General features: G+C 28.2%; 1 protein-coding gene across 1 annotated transcript in view; it reads right to left on the bottom strand.

Annotated features, from left to right (window-relative positions):
- LOC111639480 (tuberin-like) overlaps nucleotides 1-21620 on the bottom strand; it is an 85026-nt gene extending 63406 nt beyond the window's left edge. The window contains exons 1-9 of the mRNA XM_023385371.1: nucleotides 21484-21620; nucleotides 20289-20352; nucleotides 19546-19592; nucleotides 9023-9165; nucleotides 5577-5663; nucleotides 5186-5296; nucleotides 4307-4386; nucleotides 2864-2928; nucleotides 1075-1207 (exon numbers count right to left, since the gene is read on the bottom strand). Coding sequence (XP_023241139.1) covers nucleotides 1075-1207; nucleotides 2864-2928; nucleotides 4307-4386; nucleotides 5186-5296; nucleotides 5577-5663; nucleotides 9023-9160 — 614 coding nt within the window. The 5' untranslated portion in view covers nucleotides 9161-9165; nucleotides 19546-19592; nucleotides 20289-20352; nucleotides 21484-21620. The remainder of the gene's footprint in view (nucleotides 1-1074; nucleotides 1208-2863; nucleotides 2929-4306; nucleotides 4387-5185; nucleotides 5297-5576; nucleotides 5664-9022; nucleotides 9166-19545; nucleotides 19593-20288; nucleotides 20353-21483) is intronic.
- Between the last annotated feature and the right edge of the window lie 2623 nt (nucleotides 21621-24243).

Genomic DNA, 24243 nt, shown 5'->3' with positions numbered 1-24243 from the left:
TCTGTAAACAAAAACAATTTAAACAGAAACTTTTTAATTTTATAAACTCCAAATTTTCTAACAATATCAAAAATATACAGATTTGTCTCATATTATTATTCTACAATGCCTAACTATTAATACATCATAATGAACAATAAATAAATGAAACCAATCTCATTGACTAAATATATAATAATAAAGACATTTGAACAAAAAATATGTTTTCAAAGCAATTTTCAAAATTACTGAGTAAAACACAAATCTTTGTAATTTCACTTAAGTGTTATCTATAATTGAAGTTTTTTATGTGAGAGAATTTAAAAAATTATCTCTGTAAAACGAGAACTGTAATTTATGAAAATGAAAATTTTTGATAAACCATAAGTTTTTATTACCAAATAGCATAAAATGATGCAATAAATTAATTTCAGTAACAGCAGCATTTTCACTCATGATTTAAGTTAATGATTCATCTTCATTTAAATTCAAAATATTCATCTATGATAAATATTTTGAATTTAAAAAAATATATTAGCACAGGTATATATCAAATTGTTACGTTTGAGGATACCAATATGAATTATATTCTGTTTACCTTTTTACAAATGAAGCAGAAAATCAAAAAGAATTGCCATAAACATTTAAATAGAAAAATTTTGCTATTGTTCAAATTAAGCAACTTTTTCAAACAAAAACAACACCTTTCTCAATTTTAACCAAAAAAAAAAGAAAAACATTTTTACTATACCTTTATTATATTATGTATCCATTTATTATATATCCATTGAAAATGTTGTTGTTGTGTTTCATCATAAACTAATTCTAATCATATATTCATTTTTATGATCTTTTAACTTATTGTTAAAGATTATTTCAAAACAAGAAATATATTTATTTTGAAATGCTTTATTATAGAATGATTAGCTTTAAACCTGAAGCAGATCTCAGGAGGTTGAAAACATTCATAATTCTTTCATTTTATGTTATTGGACAGAACTTAGGATTTTTGTGATTTGTTCAGTACATTTATTTTGTTTAGCATGCTGTAGTTAAGATGTAATTGTTTAAAAACTTATAAAATTTAATACTTACTTTACTATTCCAGCAATAATATCTTCATCTAAATAAGCAGCATTACATTTAATCATATTTACTAAAAGTGGAAGAAATTCCTGAACTCTGTTTCCACTAATTATTTCAGGCATCCATTCCAACAAGAAAGGCCCTGAAAATTTTATATATTTAAAATAAAAAATCAGAATAACTTTCCTGTACAAATTTTCACACTAAACTTAAACAATTTTAAATAAAATAGTAATGTATAAATAAGTCTATAGTATTTTTATTGATGATATATTCACAGAACTAGTATATTTATCAATCATAAAAAAAAATCTAAATAATTATAGTATGTGATAATTTTGGTAAAATATTCAAAAAATATATTGTATTTATTTTTTTAAATAATAATTTTCAATACTTAAAACATTTTCTGGATTATTCAGGAATGAGATAGGTTTTGTATATCAGATTGCACTGTAATCTGATTTACAAACTTACCTCATTCTCAAAAATTTTTATACATCAAAATCTTGTAAATAGGGACAAACTTTTATACTATTTCTTGTAGTCAAAATTTCTACCTCGTTCTAGAATAACTCTAACATCTCTAGTGACTGTGTCCTTTTTTTGAAGCATTCACCATGGAATTCAATGCACTTCTGCCAGTTTAAGACTTATAAAAGCCCATCTTTTGAAATGGTCTTCAGAATCACCTCTGATGCTTTAGCCACTGTTGTTGTAGACAGGAAATAGATTACCTCAACTTTGACTTCAGTGCTGAATTTAGGGAAAAATAACAAAGTACAGAAAGCTGAGCTATATTATGAGAGAGGCATGAGATATTTTTCTTGTCCAACATACTCATAGGACTCTGCAGACCTGTCTGCTTAAGATTGATTCTTAACCTTCAGAGAATGCTTTAAATCATTGAAATAGTTATAATCTTTTATGATCCATAATAGGATGGATCATAAAAGTGATTCTTTACCACAGGCCTGTTTCAATATTTCAAAAGCTTCCATAGATTTTTTTTCACAAGAAAAAACATAATTTAAGCATGACATCACAATCAACCTCCATTTTGTTCTAGATGGGCAATAGATGACATCTGCTCTGTATGCTCCAAACAAACAATCTTATTCCCACACAGGTTTAGACAGATGCATCAATAACTATTCTTTATAGTAATTTGTTAGTGCTACATTTTCAACAGAAAAGACTCAATGTTTTGACTAATCCTCATAATATATAATTAGTACTTTGATAAAAGTATAAAAATATCAACATTGTACAGAGATAATCAACAATTTTTATAAGTAAATAAATTTAAAAAACAAAATTAGGTGTTTGTGTCAATGTAATTCAGTAAACTGATTTTGTAACATGATTATTCAAGAATCCCAGAATTTCAATCAACCTTTATTGAATATATTTCAAACATTTCAACACAAACACCTAAAGAGTAATATCAATAATTCCAAAATAGCAAATCAACAAAAAATGTTTATGAAATTAAAGTGTGTGTTAAATTAAGTATTGAAACATGGAACATTTACAGATTTTTTTTTGCATGATTGAAAAACTTCTCCAAAGTCATTCATTTTTTGAAATACTGTATAATAAAATCACAATTGATATTTNGTAGTTGATAAATATGATAAATTCATATACTAAATAAAATCTAAAATTTTTATTCTAAATTTCTTTTCTTTTTAATGATAACTTAATCATCAATAAAGTTACCTTCAAATTAATATGGCAATTAATATTTTAGGATATAATTCAAATAAATTAAACAATTTATTTATTCAGTAATTACCTGCATCTTCTTCAAAGTATTCAATTTGTTTTCCATTATCACTAAGTGCTTTCAACATTTCTATCCTAATCAAACAATGAATACTTTTTGATGAAAAATACAATAAAATAATATAAAATATATTTAAATTCTGTATCAATTTTAATTCTTACTTTTAGTAGTACTTAATTTTGGTAAAAACTTAACAGTTATTGAAAAATAAGATGTAGCTAATACATACATTTTAATATTTTAACAACATTAAAATTACATTTCAATATTTAAATTTAACAGTTATGGCAACTACAACAAAGTAATGCAATATTAGAATTTTTTAAACTAGACATACGTAGAAATATTTTTATATTTTTATGCTTTATAATTTTTAATAAATTACTGAAAACTGTTTTAATACTTTACTACTTTTATGTTTATATTCTGAAATAGACATTTTAATACAGTATTGCAGATGTTTTGAATGCTTATTTTTATCTTCTTCAATTTATTATTAAGGTATTACATTCATACTAATAAAATGCTGTAATAAATTTTAAAATTTATAAAGTATAAAAATATGCAGAATTTAAAAGACCATATAATTAGAAAATTGCATCATTATTCATAAAATGCTAAGTTTTATATTAATTAATTTTGTACACAAGATATCAACATATTAATGATTAACCATACTTTGTTATTCCACAGATAGTTCATCCATTATGAGCAATCTGGCTCATAATACAATCAATCAGTATAGATGATGGATAGAAAACAATGCCTAACCTGTATTATACATAATAAATTATAAAATCTAGATGAGATTTGAATCCAGATCATATGATAGCATGCTGATACTTTACTATAAAGCCATTTTATTCAATATTGTAACTATCTAACTTGTGAAGTATTCTCTCTATGCTCATTTGAACTGGTCAATCAATCTAAATATTTTCACTAATTAAAAATATGATTAAAAATTGCAGCCTGGCATTGCGATGATGTCACAATAAATACAGTAATTGCACATTGTATTTAAAATCCAATTTTATACATTAATTTTAATAAAATTAATATTTAAAATTGATTTTACACATCAGCTATCAAAAAGTTTAAAAAAGTTTTTTTTAATATTTTGAAAATTAACTGTAAAGAACTAGAACTTTTTAAAAATAATTTTTGCATAAAACTTTAAATAATTGTTAAACAATTTGTAATTTTCCATTTAAGAACAAATATGATATATTATAACAAAACATACTTCTAATATAGAGATACAATGTTTTGAATTTTAATCATCAATGCTCTTTATTAGTTTTATGATTAAAATACCATAAGCATGGTATGTCACAATATTTAAACATAAGTAAAAAGTAGATATGAGGATATCAAAATCATTGTTAAAAAGCATATTATTGAAATTAACATTTCCATGAATATAAAATATATACAGTATTAAAAACAAACCTTGGCAGAAGATCATCTGGGATTTTGTGATCTTTTATTAAACGAAAAAAATAATCTCTCATAGTAGTAAGCTGATTAAACTGTAAAACAATTAAGATTCATTAATCATATATAACAGTTTTTACAACAAAATTTTAAAAAACTCCAAATATATTACTAAACTTCAACAATAAAATAACGAATGAAATTATAAATAAATTATNATACATGACAAAGCTGTAATTTTAAAAATCTATATATTAAAAGTTATATTATATAGGATATATTTAAAATATTTTCTTTATGCTGAAGTGAATTGAAGTTTAAATGCTTATTAATGACTCAAATACATCTGAACTTCTATTGACTTTAAAGATTCTAAATCTTTTTACTAAACATTTAAAATAGTAGAATCTCTGTTATCTGATATACTGTATATTGGGCTGATGGATGTCAGATTACTGAATGTTTCAAGCTGGCGAGTGACACTATAGAGAGACTACTGTACTTCAAAAATATTTAAACAATTTCTTGAAAAATTTAATATCAAATGACAATGCGGTCTTATAAATTCATATTCATATAAATGTATAGATATATGAAAATACTTGAAATACAAATTTCAATGATTTCATATTATTAATGTATTAATCAGAATTGACAGTTTTGTTACGAATTCTCATCTAACATAATATCTATGTTTATGACCGAATGAAAAACTAGAGGTTGCAAATTTACCAACATTTTACTGTTAAAATAGTAAATTTGTAAAATATTATTAGTTTACCAATAAATTACCTATAATTTTTAAAATTTAACACTATTTTTATCTATAGAAATAACTGATCAAACAGCAAATAAATTAATATGTGTATTTCTAATGCAATTTAAAGTTTTTACCTGACTTTTTATCATGTTGCAGTAGAAATATAAAATAGTATGTCTGACTTCTGTAGGCTGTGATGAATGTTGCATATCTAAAGTACGCGAACATAATGCTTCAACGGATCCCTATCAAAAATTATATATTTTGTTAATAAAATAGAAAACTATCAATATTCATAAATGTTAATTTTCATTAAAAGCCTTATTTCATTTTATTGTGCATCATTCCAAATAAATTTTTGAAATAAAAGTTAGCCTCAGTAACAAAATATTCTACTATTAAATTGAATGCAAATAGCATTCTTAAGGATTTTTGTTAGTCTGAAATTTTGCTAAATAAAAATTTACTTGAAGGAAATTTATTATAAAGTATATTTATTATAAAATAAATTTAATTTATACTTACTTCATGAAGATGCTTATTTTGAATTATATTTTGTAATTCTTTTATAGTTTTCACTCTTTGAGAAAGAGGACTGTCCCTTTCAATTTCCTAATATTAAAAAAGTAAAAAATTAGCTAAATACTTATGCACAAATAATTTTTAATCATCAATGGAAACATAAATAAAAATGTTAATTTTACTATATTAATTTGTATATTTTATTAATATTGTTATCATCATATTATTTGTATTAACTAGATTACAATTATTTATTACAACTATTTTTTGAAACAAAAGTAAGAAGAAATATAACTAGTTACAGCGGTGCCTCATATTTTAAATTTAATTCATTTCAGCAGGCTGTATGAACTCCTAACTGTTCAAAGTCCAAAGCAATTTTTCTCATTAAAAATAATGGAAAAAATTAATCCATTCCCAGACCCTTAATAATATCTATTTCAATAAACTTAAAACAGCTAATTCATCTAATTTAAGGCAAAAATAACACAATTAAATGTCCTAATAATTAATTAGAACACAAAACAATAAATATAATTTCTAAATACTGTATAATAAAATGAAAATTTCCACTAAATGTATGCATACTGCTTTCATGTTTCATGATAAGATTTCTTTTTCATCTAAATCATATTGATATTACAACCTTCCTTCTACACTTTGTTGATTCTACACATTTCTTGGGTGCCATGGTTAATAAGTAAAAGTAATATTGGGTTGAAAATAATTTTTGTATATTTTTAACAGTAAAAGTTAACACATTATTGCTAACTTGAAATTGTATTCTTTGTTTAGAAACTTATTTTATGGTTACAACATATTTTTTTCACTGTGTGCACAGTTCGAAGCATCGTTTAAACTCCAAAGCAAATTTTTGTGAAATTTAGTGTTCAAACTGAAGCATTTGAAGTTAGAATCATTTGAAGTATGAAGTACCACTGTACTGAAAACTTGAATAAATGAATATGATATTAATTACATTTATTAAAGTATTTTGAATCAAATTGTTCCTGAAGTTATTTGAATTTGGAATCATATTACCATTATATAACAGATATATAAATATATCAAGTGTTACAAATCAGATGTAAACTAAAAAACTGTTTTGCTATGAAATATCATTTCAATTCTACAAATGCAATAATATTTTGTATGAACAAACTATATAAAAATATGTTAAAATTTATACAAAATTTCATTTCCAGTTTAACCATAAGTAGGGTAACTTTTTAAATTTCAAATGAAACATTTTTGTATATTTTTACACCACCCATTTTTTTTTTTTTTAAATTCTAGCTTCATTGATATACTAAATGTACAATTTAAATTTGATATTTTCTCATTGGACTATTCCAAATATGATAACAATGATTATAACTAAAGAATCAAGGAATATACCAATTAAAACAAAAGCATGTTTAAGACATAAACAAAATTCTTCATTAAAGATTTTTACAGATAAAACAAAAACCAATTAGGATTAATAAAATTTCAGCTTTATTTTGATGAAAATCATATAAAGCATAATTATTTTTATTATTTAAAATACAAACTGCATTCAACATAGAGCTTTTTTTTTGTTTCCAGTACTGTTAAATGATAATCAAATGTTTAAAGACAAACATTTTTGATGTATACAAGAGCTTCTTCAGATCTATGTAAAATGGAATGCATTTTGAAATGTTAAATGTATTTCAAATAAAAAATATATAAAATACTTAGGAGATCTCATATAGATTGAAAACATTTGTCTTTAAACATTTGATCATCATTAAACAGTACTGGAAACAAAAGGAAGGCTCCAATTTAAATGAAGTTTTTCTTAGTACAGTAGAGCATTGTTTATCCGAATCAATTGGGGACTGGGGTTGTTCGGAAAATCGATATTTCAGATAACCAATTATGTACGAAAAAATAACCTATCCCATGTTGAAATTTTTCTCCGTTGCATGTCGCTTCGTGTTGAATTTTCGTCGATGTTAAGCCTAACGAAGACTATTGTATCATTAAAAATTATTTTTTTATTTTGTACAAACAAAATAAATATATTGAAAAATATAAAAACAATAAAAAATTATACTTCAGAAGTTAATTTAGTATCAAAAACGTAAAATATTTAAGTAGCTCAAGACATAGCCAAAGATTGCCGCGCCACAGCACTGGTGAAAATTTAAATTTGCCAATTGGAATTCTTTCGGATAATTGACATTTCGGATAAACGACGCTCTACTGTATTACTTTCCAGTCTAATTTGTTGTGTAGTTTTTCTATTATTTAAAATAACTAATTATTAGAAGTATTTAAAGATATGTTATAAGCAGTTTCAATTTACATTTCTACAGAATATAATCCTTTGGATATACTCATCCATAAAATTAGTTAACATTACAAAGTGATGTTTTGCATTACATATTTAATCTAGTAATGAAGAATTTCTAATATTGTAGAAAATCTAGCATAAATATTTTCTTATAAAAGAAAACTGAAAAATCCAAACAAGAGATCTGATATCATTGATCATCCCCTGATCAGAACATTAGTTGCCGGCCTTTTCTTTTAGATACTTTGATGCAAGACATACATTATGTGGCAGATTTGTCCTGTTAGAACATTTATTGAAAATAAAAATAATTCATCTAAAACAGCTTAAATCTTATTTCATTATGTTTCCCAATAATCTATCTACATAATGTATTTATTCAAATCTAAAGCACTCTTTTTTCAGTTTTTAGAATCTATGAAAACACTAGCTGTTACCCTTGACTTTGCCCAAGCAGATTAAGCAAACACCATTTATATTCAGTATTTCAACAACCATAGTAATTGTTACATAACACCTACCGTGAGAAAATGAGAATTGCTGAGAATCAAACGAACTGTTTTCAATTTGATCAATTTTCTGGAATGTTTTCAATTGTTCTATAATCAAACTAATAAGCAATAACAAATTTGAATTTAAAACGGTTTGAACATTTGATTAAAAAGTCGAAATATATAAAAATATTTCGACTTTTTAATAAATATATATAAAAATATTTATATATCATATTTATATATGTCTGAAATGTTATCAATTTAATACACCTAAGTACTCAATAAAGACTAAATGTAGTTGAAAACAAAAAATCACTTATAAAATAATACAGTAAAAGCCGTTCTTCAGATTAAGCCATAATCTTTTAGAAAAATCCCTTCTTAGTGTGTGTTTTCATGACTTACCCTAACTGTGTACCAAATTTTGTCTCTCTAGCTTCAGCAGTTTGCTCTGGGCAATGATGAATCAATCAGTCAGTCAGGACAAATAATTTTATATATTTAGATAGTGTGTCTTACATTCAATGTAATATATCATAATAATAATAATAATAATATTAGAATAAAGTTATTTAAGTAAAAAAAATATTAAATTATTGATATTTAATTTTAGTAAAAGTATTAATTTGACTTACTTTTAATATTTCATGATCTAAAACAATTTTTTCAATTTTTGGAAAATGTTCAGGTTGTTGAGATGCACCTTTATTGAAGCCAAAAAACTGTTTAAATTTTTCCTGCAAAGTTTTATCTTTGCTGATAGGTTTAGCCATTCTTTCTAAAATATATATACAAAAAAACACCCAATTATTATTAAATTAACAGTTTAAGGAAACTGGAATAGTATTAGAAATTTCATACTGAAAATTTATTAAGACAAAAATAAGCTGTAACATTTCAAATTATGAAAAATGAAATTATTTTTTAAAGTATAAATATGAAAATATCAAATAAGAATTTATTAAAATTTATAATAAGAATAAATCACTGACATTTTTATAGTGTGAAAAATTATATTTTAACAAACCAATAGAGTTGCTCAACTATCCCAGCAACATTTAAAATTTCAGTGGCACTATCTGTCATTATATTTTATTTTAAAAACTTTTTATATTTTTAACTATTATAAAATGGCAAAAAGCTTAATTTTGAGGGTAGGGATGGGTTTTATAAAAAATTATAAATGTTAATAATGAGTAAAATTGTTATTAAGTCTGACCCTACTCGGGATACACATGACCTCCATTATCTTCCCACCCCCTCAACCTTTAACCATCAAAATTTAATAATATCAATCCCCTAAAGAACAAACCACCCAGCAAAATTTCAGAAATTTTGGATAAATAGCACAGGATAACTCCTGTGCTATTTATCCAAGCTTCAAAGAGGGTGAATAAAATTGTGGCCCCCCCACACACACACACAAACAGAAAAAAAACGTCATTTTTTTTTTGCATTTCTCAATGTTCCAAGGTGTCCTAAGTCTAAAAATGCAAAAATCTTGGGAGGTCATTTTTTGACTAATCGCCATACATATAACAGCTAGAAAAGTAAAAATTAAATCCATATTAATAAGAAAAAATATTATATTGTAAGATATCACTAATTCAAAATATTTATGCATCATTGCAAATATCATACTGTGAGAAATGAGCTGAAAATACTATTTTATTTTCTAGAGTTGTTATATTTTATTTGCATTTTTTTTTTAAGACTTATTTTGGGGTATTTGTTTCATTAAAAGAGTAAAAACCAGTACCTTCCATTCAAAATGGGATAAAGCTATCAGATTTTTTTAGGAGGAAAAAAAAACTCATAGCTTTATCCCATGCCTGTTGTTGTTTAGTCAGTAGATTGCTTATTGTAGATAGTAAGTTGCTTAGATGCCATTTGAAAATGTCATCTAAGATTTGATGAATTAAAAATGGTCATTAAATCATTATATCATAGGGTAATTTAATCAACATAATATTAGTAATATTTTATAAAATATTATATGGGAAAATTGTATGTATTAGAAATTGTAAAATAATTGTTAGTAAATAAATATGTAGATGAGCATGCAATGACAATAGGAAATGTGCATAAATGACTTCAAAAGAAGAGCCAAGATATAATTTCCAGTGGAGATTATGAATAGACATAAAAAGCATTCTGATTGTGATGAATAGGCATTGCCCTTGTAAATTTGATATTACAGAATTGTGTATTAGAGGTGGATAATTAGATTTAAGTTAAGAGTATTTCTTATCAGTTAATGGCTGTTAATTGTTTTCTTTGCTTTTATTGTTTGAAATAATTAGTATTTGTTCAGAACTTGTTAATTTTTACTCTACACTTATTAGTGTAATTACCAGGGATGTGAAGTCGGAGTCGTGGAGTTTTGGTGTTTTAGCCAGTAACTAATTATTTCAATGTAATTGACAATGCTCACTATTCTTCTTTTAATAATGTTGACTCCTAGACAAAGCCAAAGTGATTACAAGAAGATCAAGAAATAATTACATGGGGAGAGAGTTCCTGGTTAATGGCAGAAACTAAAACCAAATGTATGACTGACTTTAGATGTTTGTTATCCATCCACAAATAAAACAATTCCTAAGAGTCTTATTTTATTATAATATAAACCTGGATAACATTCATTGTTTTCAATGTCTGCAAATTGACCTGAATAAGACTGAGGCTTAAATCTAGATTTTATTTAGTGTGTTTCACAATAGAAGCAATATCATCTGATTTAGTGGCTAATTTTGGAAACCTAATTCCTTTCAAACTTTGCTTCAGAATGACTTAATTCAGTTCATATGTAATAGTTTTTGGGCTTGTTCAATGTTGCCAGCCAGTTATATTTATGAATATACAAACAAATACAAAGTTATTAAGCTGGTGTTTAAATTCAATTGTCATGTTAAATTGTTTTAAAACTCAAGGAATAGTCAGCAAAAACTAAGTAACATGTTTGTTTACACTTGTAAACAAACTGAACTGCTGCACACACTTTGAAAGTACCAAAATCCCAACTTTGATCTTTGGCAGAGTTCTTCCATGGTATTCCTGAAAGAAATGATCTGATCAAGATTCTCAATAGCTTGAGACATTTGCTCACCTGAATATGACTTCTACACAAAATTTGGTCAAGGAGTTTCAAAGGAGTGTACTTAAATTCAATGACATTTGAGTGTAAAGAAATGAGCTTCACTCACTCAACTCAATTATAATAAAATAATACCTAGCTTAGCTCATAACTTAATATAATAAGACTCATAAGTTTAAGACAAAATTATTTTCTACTTAATTTTTTTGAGTTTATTTTGATATTTATTACTATATTATTATTACAATTTGACAAATAAAGCAGGAATGAAGCAATATGATAAAAATATGTTGTCCTTTGGCAGCCAACTCCTGCAAAAAAACTGCTTCCTTATGTGATATAGTCTTGATGAACTGTAAAGGTTAGGTTGTCCAATAGGAGCCAGAGATTGTTTATGAAACATTGCTATTGTTTTCTATAAAGTCAACACACCTTACTACTGAGAAATCACATTTATTAAGCTAAACAAACGTTTTCAACCCATTTCATAGGCCATCCTCAGGTTAACAACGTTTGAATGAATGGTTTATCGAACACGTTTAAATTTAAATTCTGAATTTAAATTTGAACGTGTTCGAAAAGCCATTCATTCGAACGTCGTTAACCTGAGGATGGCCCATGAAATGGGTTGAAAACGTTTGTTTAGCTTAATAAATGTGCTTTCTCAGTAGTAAGGTGTGTTGACTTTATAATGTTAAAGAATCTGAGTGTAAATAGGAGAGTATTGTTTTCTAACTAAAAAGTATTCAATAATATTTTAATTCTATACAAAAATGTCACTCTAATTAAAATATTGCTTTAATATAAAATAAATTTCTACACTATTCTTACAGAATTTAAAAAATCAAGCAAATAAATGAAAATTGTAATGGCATCATCTTTAATTTTGATTTAATTAGTAAAATAGCAGAGAGTAATACTGTTGTATGTAAACAAATCAAAACATTGCACAGTCAAGCTAGAGTTATCATTTAAAATAAGTATAATTATTTTTAGTCATCCCCGTATAACATGGCACTTCTATAGCACGGATTCACTCTGACACGGTTCGAGAAATGGGTAAAACCCTCGTACAACATAAAATGTAATAAATTTTTACATACTTAAGTACTAATAGTTCACGAAAATTATTTTCGTGAACTATTAGTACTTCAGTGTGTAAATTTTCTTTTCTCTTCTCCATACACATGGTCCTTCGCGAAAATTGTTTCAATTTTGCCACATCTTGACACTTCTGCTTCTGGTGTTGCCAGATGTTTTTCCCTTATTCCATAAGTGCTTAGCACCATATAAGGAAATTTATAAAGATCTTTTAACTAGAAGCAAGCAATCTAAAATTACATACACTTTTTGCAAAAGGTAAAGCATGAATCTGAAAATAATGCAGAAAAATGCTCAGAGGATAATGATAACTTGCCAAAAATAAAACGCTCTCAGTTAATAGTGCTTTTAGTGATGACAAAGAAAACATTGTTTAATTTATATTAATATGTATCACTTATGAAAATTTTAATAAAGATATTTCACTTAATTATGAAAATATAGTAGCATGTTTTTTAATTTTTGGAACCTAACCCTCCTTTTCGTACTAGTTCTTTGATTCGCATAACACGGCAATTTTTTGGAACGTAACTACCGTGTTATACGGGGTTATCTGTAAGTATAATTATTTTTAGTCATTCAAAATTTACTTTATAGCAATGAATTTATAGCTTATTAGAATGACAATTAACACATCATATTAAGAATAGGAAAAATTACTGAAAATTTATTAGCTTTAAAGTAAGAATTTGGATATCACATAGCATGGATTGAAGGTATAGAAAATGAACAGGTGAGAACTGAAAGTGAGATATGCATATATGTGTCTTTGATGGCTTTGGTAAAAATCATAATAGCAAATGAATAATTTACACTGCACAAAAGATTTTTCATGTTTTCTAAAGATGTGCTTATTGACTTTAGACAAAGTAAAAGCTATTTATTGAGTTCATAATTGTAATTTAAAATCTGAATATAACCTACTCCATTACATAACAGAAACTGACTCTTAAACAGAGACAGCCCACAGGCTATCTACAAAAATTTACAGTAAGTATTTATTATTTTTTTTTTTACTACTTTACTTTATATTAATATTATGCATGTCTAGTATATATAGAAATTGTCATGACACTTTTTACTGTTATTAAAAAAATAGAAATGGAAAAACTGAAAATCAATAAATCACAAAATTTTTATCATGAATAGTCTATATTGGGAACAAGTGGGCAAAGCACATGGAGCTTGCAAGCAAGGAGTTGGGCTGCCTACAGCAGCCAGAAGTGCTTTGGCCCCCAGTAATTATAAATACAGTGGGTGATCAGTTAACGAACAAATTGGATAACGAACACTTTTGCAAAAGATTTTTATGTTCAGACAACAGACACCTCACAGAACAAAAACAAGAAGAAGAGACATAAAATAATGAATACTGATTGGTCTTCCCTTGGCTTCGGGCAACAATTTTAAACTTTTCAGAGTGCAGGAGACATCGACATTGATGCTCAACCTGGTATATACTGATTGGATAGTATTCCTCCAAACTTTGAAACTCTCCCTTATAATTCCAGCCTTTTATTTTTCTGTCAGAAACAATTCTTTTATAGTATTTGCGAAATTGTTGGGTGGGCACTCGTTAAGTTTTGCATTGGTTTTTATTTTCGAAAGGTGAGAGTATAATAGCAAAGGTAGAGAGTGGGCAGATGATGTCTGATGTTGCTGGGCAGTATGGCTTGAACACCTACAGTAGGCTGCAGTTCAATCTTATCTAAAAAAGTCACAGTATATTTAAGAAGACTCAAGCAGCTAAAGGAGTAACAAAAATCACATCTGAGAAATAAAGAATGTTGAAGGGCTCATAACAAAACCTGAAACAGACTGATGACAGAAGAACGCCATGAACTCTTGGAATGAAGAACACCAAGAAACTCAGTGAGATATGTTTTCTTCTGAAAAAGAGGATTAATGCTGATATCTGCTATTAAAGATCTTTTGAAAAAGAGGAAGGATATCCAAACCAGGTTGAGGTTAATAGGTTTAGGGATCTCCACTATTACAATGCTATTAATTACTTCTGAAAAATCCTGAAGAGAGACAAGTAATTGACATTAAACAGATTCTTTAACCCCACAAAAAAAAAAAAAAAAAAAAAACATGACTAATAATAATGCAAGACTGTGTATATATGTGTATTTTTATTATTACATATTAATAAACGTAGTAAGAAAGTATATAATTTTTTACTTTAGGGGGTCTACAAAACAGATTAATCAAATTCCCATAAAATCCTATGGTAAATCGATAATCGGTTAACAAACAATTCAGACAGCAGACAAAGTCTTGGAATGGATTATGTTCGTTAACTGATCATCCACTGTATATAAAAAGAATATAACTTATACACCATATTTACTTAAATGTAAGATGCACTTTTTTCAAGTTTTAGTATCTCTGAAAATAGGATATGTCTTTGATTCAATGTAATATGTCCCAATTAGTGACCTCTAGGGCTAGTGCTTTATTTCTCAGTCACTAATTCTATTCTGTAATTTTAATGATTTATTAGACCAATATTCATAATAGCAAATTTAAGTAGTAAACTTGGCTAACTCTCATCAGTAACATCATAAGTATCTGGATGAAAATTTCAGAAAAATGTTATGAAGCACTCTTTCAAGAAATGTTGCATTTCTGATGCTTTAAGTGACACTAGGGATGATTGTGGGAAAATGAGAGCATTGAATCCAGTGTTGATTTAGAAGATACTAATATGGAAAGTGAAGCAGTTTCTGACTTCAATACTACAGAAGACAGTGATACAAAACTTACTTTACTGTGTAATAAATACTGTACAAACTTATGTTAACAGAACTGATTCTGTTGACAGAAGTTTCTTGAGTTATCTATTTAAAAAATAAAAAGCTGTCAGTGAGCATTTAGAAATTAAGATTTGTCTTAGAATCAATGGCATCTTATATTCAAGAAGAGTATATTGTTTTTCCTGGTTTATATCAATGTTGAATCCTCAAAGTGCAACTCTCAAGCATATTTAGACAGCCACTATTGATATAAGACCATAGATAAAGGTGGCCAGAGGTAGTTCAGCCATCCGTAGAAAAATTTTGAGCCACCCGTCTATTAGTAAAAATGTTTGATTATTTATATCTTTCAGATAAAACTTTTAACATCTAAATTTTTAATATTTTGTATTACATTATTTAATAGTATTATATATTACATTATATTTCAAAAAATTTTCCAGAGGCAGATCCATGGACCTTCTTTCCTTGACATACTATGTAATCTCCCAACTCCCAATAAGACCACCCTTAATATAATTGGACTAGCTACTCCCTCATCTTGATATACTGTATAAGATATTCCACTAAAAAATGAATAAAATTCTTTTTTCAAACTTATGTACATTTTTATATGACAATTCTATCATAAAATGATATATATTGGAAAAACTATATAAATTAATATAAATGATTGTTGACTTAATCTATCTATGGTAAAATATGGGTCATTCAAAAATTTACAGGACCCCAATAGTTTTATGTTACAGCATTGAAGACAAATAATAAAATTTCATTATAAAATCATTCAAGTCAACTTTATTGGCAAGACTATGTCTTGTTTATAAAATCGTACTGCCTCATGTTCTTATCAGCATAGAGGTGTGAAGGAGTACATGTAGAGTTGATATTTGGCACAGAGTATTAGGTGCCAAATCATTTACGCATAAAAAAATCCAGACTCGTAGGTAGTCAGGGAACCTAGAATCGAGTCAAAATAAAATCCAAAATGGCAATCCTCTTCTACAAACAGGCAAAACAGCCACCTCACCCCACCAAAGTCAGGTAGGGGAGAGTACCACCCACAGTCATTCTAAGAAGTAAACTCTGACCTTAGGACTGAGGGTACCTGCGTGTGACCTTCGCCTTTTGACCTCACTTTGCTCCTAAACTCTAACGAGGAGAGACATCTTTTTACTACCTTTCAATTCGACAGCCATGCTGATCTTGGATTTATATTATATATCGACTGCTGTTGTAAATATCACTCTGCCAATACAAATTAAGTAAATTATCAGTTTTTTAGTAAATTTTTAACGACAGAACAAAAGAGACAGAACACATGGTCGAGGTCAATGTGGACATCAGGGACAAGGTAGGAGAGACATTTTTTCACTTCACGTTAATTGACCTTTCGAGTCGACAGCCGTGCGATCTTGGATTTATATTATATATCGACATTATTGTAAATATCACACTGCCGATACAAATTAAGTAAATTATCAGTTTCTTAGTAAATTTTTACCGACAACATTCACCAAAAATGGCTCGTGGACGACCTCATGGTTGAGGCAGGTGAAGTTTTAACGATTGCGCCCAAAAGCAGCGATATCAAAAAAGATAGGAAAACGAGAATGAGACCTGCCTTGAGCATCAAAGTGATTCCATCTCTGAGACATAGTCTTGTCCCAAATACGGTTTTGCCATTTTACTTGTTTAAAATATCAATTGACTTTAAAATATGTATANCACTAAAAAATGAATAAAATTCTTTTTTCAAACTTATGTACATTTTTATATGACAATTCTATCATAAAATGATATATATTGGAAAAACTATATAAATTATTATAAATGATTGTTGACTTAATCTATCTATGGTAAAATATGGGTCATTCAAAAATTTACAGGAGTCCAATAGTTTTATGTTACAGCATTGAAGACAAATAATAAAATTTCATTATAAAATCATTCAAGTCAACTTTATTGACAAGACTATGTCTTGTTTATAAAATCGTACTGCCTCATGTTCTTATCAGCATAGAGGTATGAAGAAGTACATGTAGAGTTGATATTTGGCACAGAGTATTAGGTGTCAAATCATTTACGCATAAAAAAATCCAGACTCGTAGGTAGTCAGGGGACCGAGAATCAAGTCAAAATAAAATCCAAAATGGCAATCCTCTTCTACAAACAGGCAAAACAGCCACCTCACCCCACCAAAGTCAGGTAGGGGAGAGTACCACCCGCAGTCATTCTAAGAAGTGAACTCTGACCTTAGGACTGAGGGTACCTGCGTGTGACCTTCGCCCTTTGACCTCACTTTGCTCCTAAACTCTAACGAGGAGAGACATCTTTTTTACTACCTTTTGATTTGACAGCCGTGCTGATCTTGGATTTATATTATATATTGACGCTGTCGTAAATATCACTCTGCTGATACAAATTAAGTAATTATCAGTTTTTTAGTAAATTTTTAACGACAGAACAAAAGAGACAGAACACATGGTCGAGGTCAACGTGGACATTAGGGACAAGGTAAGAGAGACATTTGTTCACATCACGTTAATTGACCTTTCGAGTTGACAGCCGTGAGATCTTGGATTTATATTATATATTGATGCTATTGTAAATATCATGCTGCCGATACAAATTAAGTATATCATCAGTTTCTTAGTAAATTTTTACCGACAACATTCACCAAAAATGGCTCGTGGACAACCTCGTGGTTAAGGCAGGCGAAGTTTTAATGATCGCGCCCAAAAGCAGCAATATCAAAGAAGATAGGAGAATGAGAATGAGACCTGCCTTGAGCATCAAAGTGATTCCATCTCTGAGACATAGTCTTATCCCAAATACGGTTTTGCCATTTTACTTGTTTAAAATATCAATTGACTTTAAAATATGCATAAATCCTCTATTTAATGCTAAATGACAAAATTGAAAAACTATAAATAATAAATTTTATATACCATAGAATCTAATATCTAAAATATTGATTAATCTATATGTTTATAGAATCTGCCTCTTAATATGCTTATGGATTAAACAGTAACTTGAGGTTGTCTTAAAAGGATTCCAAATTTTTTTGTTAATTTGTTCATTTCTTAAAGGTTATAATCACTGTATTAATGAGTAAGTTGTAAAATATATATATATAAAGCATTTATTTTTTTATTTTATATACAAAAATATCAACACATTATCTATTAATGTGTTGATATGAATGAAATAAACTAAATTTAAGCAGATTTATAGTCCAAAACATTTGTTTCCTGTATGTATTAAGTCCTGAAATATTTCAAAAAAACTTCTAATTAAATTAATAATAATAATAATAAATTTGATAAAGTAAATGCTTATTTTCTAGCAGCAACATGAAAAAATTGTTCTCATAATTATAAGTATCACTTCAACTATACCACATAGGGATACGAATAGTTGTTCTACTTAAACCTCTCCAATTTCTAAATCCACCACTACAATTTTCATTACAGATATAAGTTTCCAATAAAAGACAGAATCGAAAGATATATTTCAAATTCAAATATATTTTTTAAGGTTCAGCAAAAAATTGCTATTAATATTTTAATTTAGTTAGTTATTTGAGATAACTATTTTGTTAGATACATAAATGTTTATTTTCTCCAATATATCCCTTAACTAAACAGCATAGATTATAAATAATTGTTACGAATATTGCATTTACATTTAAAGCTACTAACACCACCAATACTATAACATACCAAAAATCACGAAAAAGACATTATTAGAAATGATGAAATACATATGGAAATATTATTATTTTTTAAATAAATCATAACCCAACATTTTCATCTAATAAAGAAAAAAAAAAAAAAAGGAAAAAGTATTCTATGCCAAATACAGTATACACAGTGCATTCTAATTTATTTGATATAATATATTTGTTCCATAGCACATTATCCCATGGGCAAAAAAGTTAATTGTTTGGCCTCCACCTATAGGAAAACCCAAACCAATATTTAATAAAATATTTTCCCCAAAAAACATTCCTCCGAAGAGAAATGTCTGAAGTCATCACCGTACACGGGGAGCCCCTAATACAAATTTGCCCTGGCATCCACGAAGTTATAACACGCCACCGTATTTATGCACAAGCTTAAAATAATGCCAATAATATTGTTATTCTTAAATAATAATATAAATAACTAAAAAATAATATACAAAAAAAATTATCACTTACAATTTCATCACATTTATTGTTAGTGTGTGAATTTTCTAATCAGAAACCTGTAATATAATGTAATATATGAATTTCTTCAAAAAAAGTATTTATTTGGTAATCAATATTTTAATGTAGACACTATATTTAAAATTATACATAAGTATTGAAGTAAATTTCAATGTGTAAAGCATAACATTAGCAAATAAAGTTACATAATCTATACAGATAAACTATATTTGCACGTGTGATCAATAAATATTCAATAATCGATTAATTTATTAATAGAAAAGTATCATTAAAATATAATTCATGGATAATTACATTAGATTTATTAATGATTAATCTCTTTAATATAATTCATGGATAATTACATTAGATTTATTAATGATTAATCTCTTTATAATAAAGATTTTAATAATGCAATTAAATTTCAAAGCTAATGATTTATNAGTAAATTTCAATGTGTAAAGCATAACATTAGCAAATAAAGTTACATAATCTATACAGATAAACTATATTTGCACGTGTGATCAATAAATATTCAATAATCGATTAATTTATTAATAGAAAAGTATCATTAAAATATAATTCATGGATAATTACATTAGATTTATTAATGATTAATCTCTTTATAATAAAGATTTTAATAATGCAATTAAATTTCAAAGCTAATGATTTATGTGCATTTTCGTGGAGTAACTCAGTCTCCTTCTCCTTCGTCTGTTAATAAGAAAGTGATGAATTAAAACTCCTCTACTCACCAGTCCTCATACTCATAACCGGAATCACCTGATTTTCATCTTGACATAATTGATAAGGAAACACCTAGCGGATAAAATTTTTGAAATATTTTATTTATTTTATTTTCTTTTTTAAAATTATTAATAAAATCGCTTTTATTAATAACTTTTTAATAATTTTATTTATTAATAATTATTTAAAATTTTATATTTTAATTATTTAACGATTATTTTTATAATAGTATTTTAAGTCACAAAATATAGAAAATCGTTACCTTTAATTTTCTCCTATTCGAAGATATTAATACTCTTTCTGCCCTGTGGGCACTTAGAGGGTCTTTTAAATATAAAAGACATCAAACCCATCGAAGATTTTGACCGCCGAATAGCCGAGTGGTCAAGATGGCAACATACCTCTCTGGGGAACACGCATGGAATACCGGACGGGTGAAAAATCCCCAGGAATTTTTCGGGGATAGTCCCGATATGTCAACCCCCGTTCCTCACCACCTGGTCTCCCCATTGTAAGCCTGGCCGAACCCATAGAACCCATAATGGGCTTGCTAAAGAGGCCTTCTTAGTTCCCACAGGGCGGACAAAATTTTAAAAAAATCCATCTTGGATTCGGCTGAGCCGACAATGGGAAAGCCAACCTTCCCATTGTGAACCCAGTTCTTGAAAACTTTTTTGACCGAACAGGATTCGGTCCCATAAAGTGGTAAGCTAATATTTTAACTGCTCGGTTATCCAGTCTCTTTTCGAATACTAAGAGACATATTTTTCATATTTATTACAGATTTGGCTAAGCTTATCAACTCCCGAAGAGTTGATTCTGCAAATTTTTCATTCTACAAGTAAAAAGTGTAGAGATTTGATATTATTTAATCTTCAATCTGTTTTAATATTTGCATAACTCAATAGTTGATCATCTTGTCCATTAAATACGAGAAGAATAGGCCTTAACTTATAAGCCCGTGTATTTAAAAATTTTTTCACCGGGAGTCTCCCGGAGGGTCCAGAAAAGTTGGCAAGATTTGATTAGTCCACAATAGGTTTCTTACCGCCAATGTATCAGGCACATTAGTGAGAATCGAGACCCAAATATTCTAGGTGTCGTCCTTCATTATGGAAATTTCTAAACCGATTGAAATTCGAATCTGATTATCTCGGCCACACTGACCGCTATGGTTGCTATGAATAAAAAAAAAATAGTTACCATATTAGACAATGGAAGCAAGCACTTTGCACCGTACACGATACATACACTACAATGCTATAGACACATCAGTTATACAGTAGTATCTCTTACTTCGAATGCTTCAGAGTTCGAAAGCTAATTTGCCAAAAATTCGCTTCGGAGTTCGATGTTTCAAATTCAAATTGCACGCGAAGCGAAAAAAATGCTCTCGAAACGTAAACACAATCTGTTGTGAGCTCTTGCGTAACGCAAGAGCTCACAACAGATTGTGTTTACGTTTCGATTGTGTTTATTTGTTACTCTCGTATATTTTCAGTACTGTATTTATTTCGTTTTAATTTTCGTGTGTTTGGTTATATATATTGAGTTATTCGTCGACTTTTAACAATTTCTTCCTACAGTTTTCTTCGTCCACAGTTTTTTGTTGCCCTTTATATTTTACATCGTTTAGTTCAAAATTTCCCGAACGGAACTTTCAAACCACATCGAAGACATTTCAACTTGATTTTATTCAAACAAAACGTGAAATAAAAAGTTTAATATAAGCTTCTAAACAAGGCACACAGTCTCACATTAGTAATAATGTGTTAAATTTCACACTGTTATAATTATATCACACATCTACGTTATGTAAAGACAGCGTTAAAAATACACGAACACTTTCTGTTCAACCAAATATATAACCTTTACTTATCAACCATGGCATACGAGATGCATGATTAAGCAACGAAGTCTAAGAGAAAGCTTGTAATATCGACAATTGAGATAAAAAAGGAACTTATCGCGAAGCACCAAACCAAATCTGCCAGACATGTATTGCGGTTCTGGTGGCCATGTTTAAGATGCCGAAGTCGATGGTGTGCGACCAGCAAATGTAATTTTTATTTTATTTATTGTTTTCGTGTTTTAATTTATTGTTGGGGCATTCAATTGTGTTATGTGTAAAAATATGTGTATTTTCTGATTAATTAATTGAAATGAGTATTGTTTAGAGCAGTTGTTCTCTACCTTTGTAAGGCGGCGGAACACCATTCATATACGTTTTATTGCACGGAGCATTAGCATCAATATATTCAAAAATCGATAAGCAATTCCAAGCAATGTTTACTATTCTCAGGAAACAATGAAGCAATAAGCTAATAAACTTTAATATATTGAATAAAATAAAAACATGGAATTGTCTACGAATATAGCAATGGGAATAAATTTGAATAAAAACTTTAAAATCTTTTCTTTCGTGAAAGACTTGAGGTAAGTTTGCGGAACATTGGCTAAGAACGACTGGTTTAAAGCCTGTGAATTGATTAGTTCCCTTTCCATTCTTTCTAATGGTAAAAAAAATGATTCGGACTTCAAACGATTCAGAGTTCGAACGACCTGAAATGAATTAAATTCGAAGTACAAGGCACCATTGAAATTAATGCAATATGTATAGTCCTATTGCATTACCACTTTAATAAGAGTTCTTTCATTTATCATCAAGATAATGATCCAAAATGTACATCCAGGAGGGTAATGTCATGGCTTCAGGATCAAAATACTAATCCGCTTGAGTGTCCGCCTCAATTGCCTGATCTCAACCCGATTGAACACATCTGGTTCCTTCTTAAACGTCGTTTGTTTGACTATGCAGCTCCGTCTTAAAGCATCCACCAATTATGGGAACGTGTACAGGATGAGTGAAACAAAATATTGCACGACTGCAGGAATATTATTAATTCTATGCCCAATAGCATTAGGAAGATTTTAAAGGCCAAAGGAGGATGTACTAATCGCATACAAACAATTGACCAATGCGTATCTAGGAGCAAAACTGCTTCTAGTTTTTCTTTTTTCCGTAAGTTGACTGACTACAGTGATTTGTAATTAAGTTTGTTACGTTTTTATTTTTATTTTTATTTTCTTGTTTCTTCGTTACTTCAAAAATTGAATTGTGTATTTATTAACTTATCACTAGAATTTCTAAATCTTAAAAAAAAGAGAAAAAAATGATGTTTAAATAGAATATAATAAGCGTTTAAAACTTCGAATCTAATTTACCTTAATATCTTAGTAGCATGATAGCTTCATTATATTTACCTTTTAAACTATTTATTTAGATATAGTAATTAGAGGTGGGTAGTTCCGGAATTGGAACTAGTAGGAACAGTTCCACACAGTGCCATAACTAGGCAGGTGCAGCAGGTGCACCCTGCATCCGCACAGGGTCCACTTGGAAGGGGTCTCAAAATGCATGTATTTGTTTTATTATTTTCCCGAACCTAAATAATTAAGGGGACTAAATGCAAATTCTTGCACATGGCACAGGAATGGCTAGTTAAGGCACTGGTTCCAAACAGTGTCGAAACGATTCCAATTCCGGACCTACTAGTCCGCTCTTTATTTTTTATCTATTCTTTATCTATGTACTTTTATGTTTACGAGCATTAAAAACAGCATAAATAGATGATTTCCTAGGACATATCTACTTTTTAACAAAGTTCTGCGCCTTTTTATCATATTGTAAGGAATAAACGGATTAACCATTCGGGAAAGCATTTCTCGGTAGCTTATTTAACCATTCGGTTGTGTTTGAGTTTCTGAACAGCACCAAGAGATTTACATTGACACGTTTCTACTTAATAACACCCACAGAAATATTATATGAATAGCTTTTTATGGGTACCCATGAATAGATTCACAAAGTCTTGATTTTTAGCCGAAATTCTATAACTTAGTCCGATTCTCCCCCGACCGATTCGAGTTAACCAGGGCGTGCGCTGCTGCGTGTAAGCATTC

The sequence above is a fragment of the Centruroides sculpturatus genome, unplaced genomic scaffold, assembly GCF_000671375.1.
Source record: "Centruroides sculpturatus isolate CEXI.00-Female unplaced genomic scaffold, Cexi_2.0 scaffold1297, whole genome shotgun sequence".
NCBI classification, from domain to species: domain Eukaryota; kingdom Metazoa; phylum Arthropoda; class Arachnida; order Scorpiones; family Buthidae; genus Centruroides; species Centruroides sculpturatus.
Note: the sequence above shows the minus strand (reverse complement) of the source record. Positions and strands in the feature narration are given on the sequence as shown.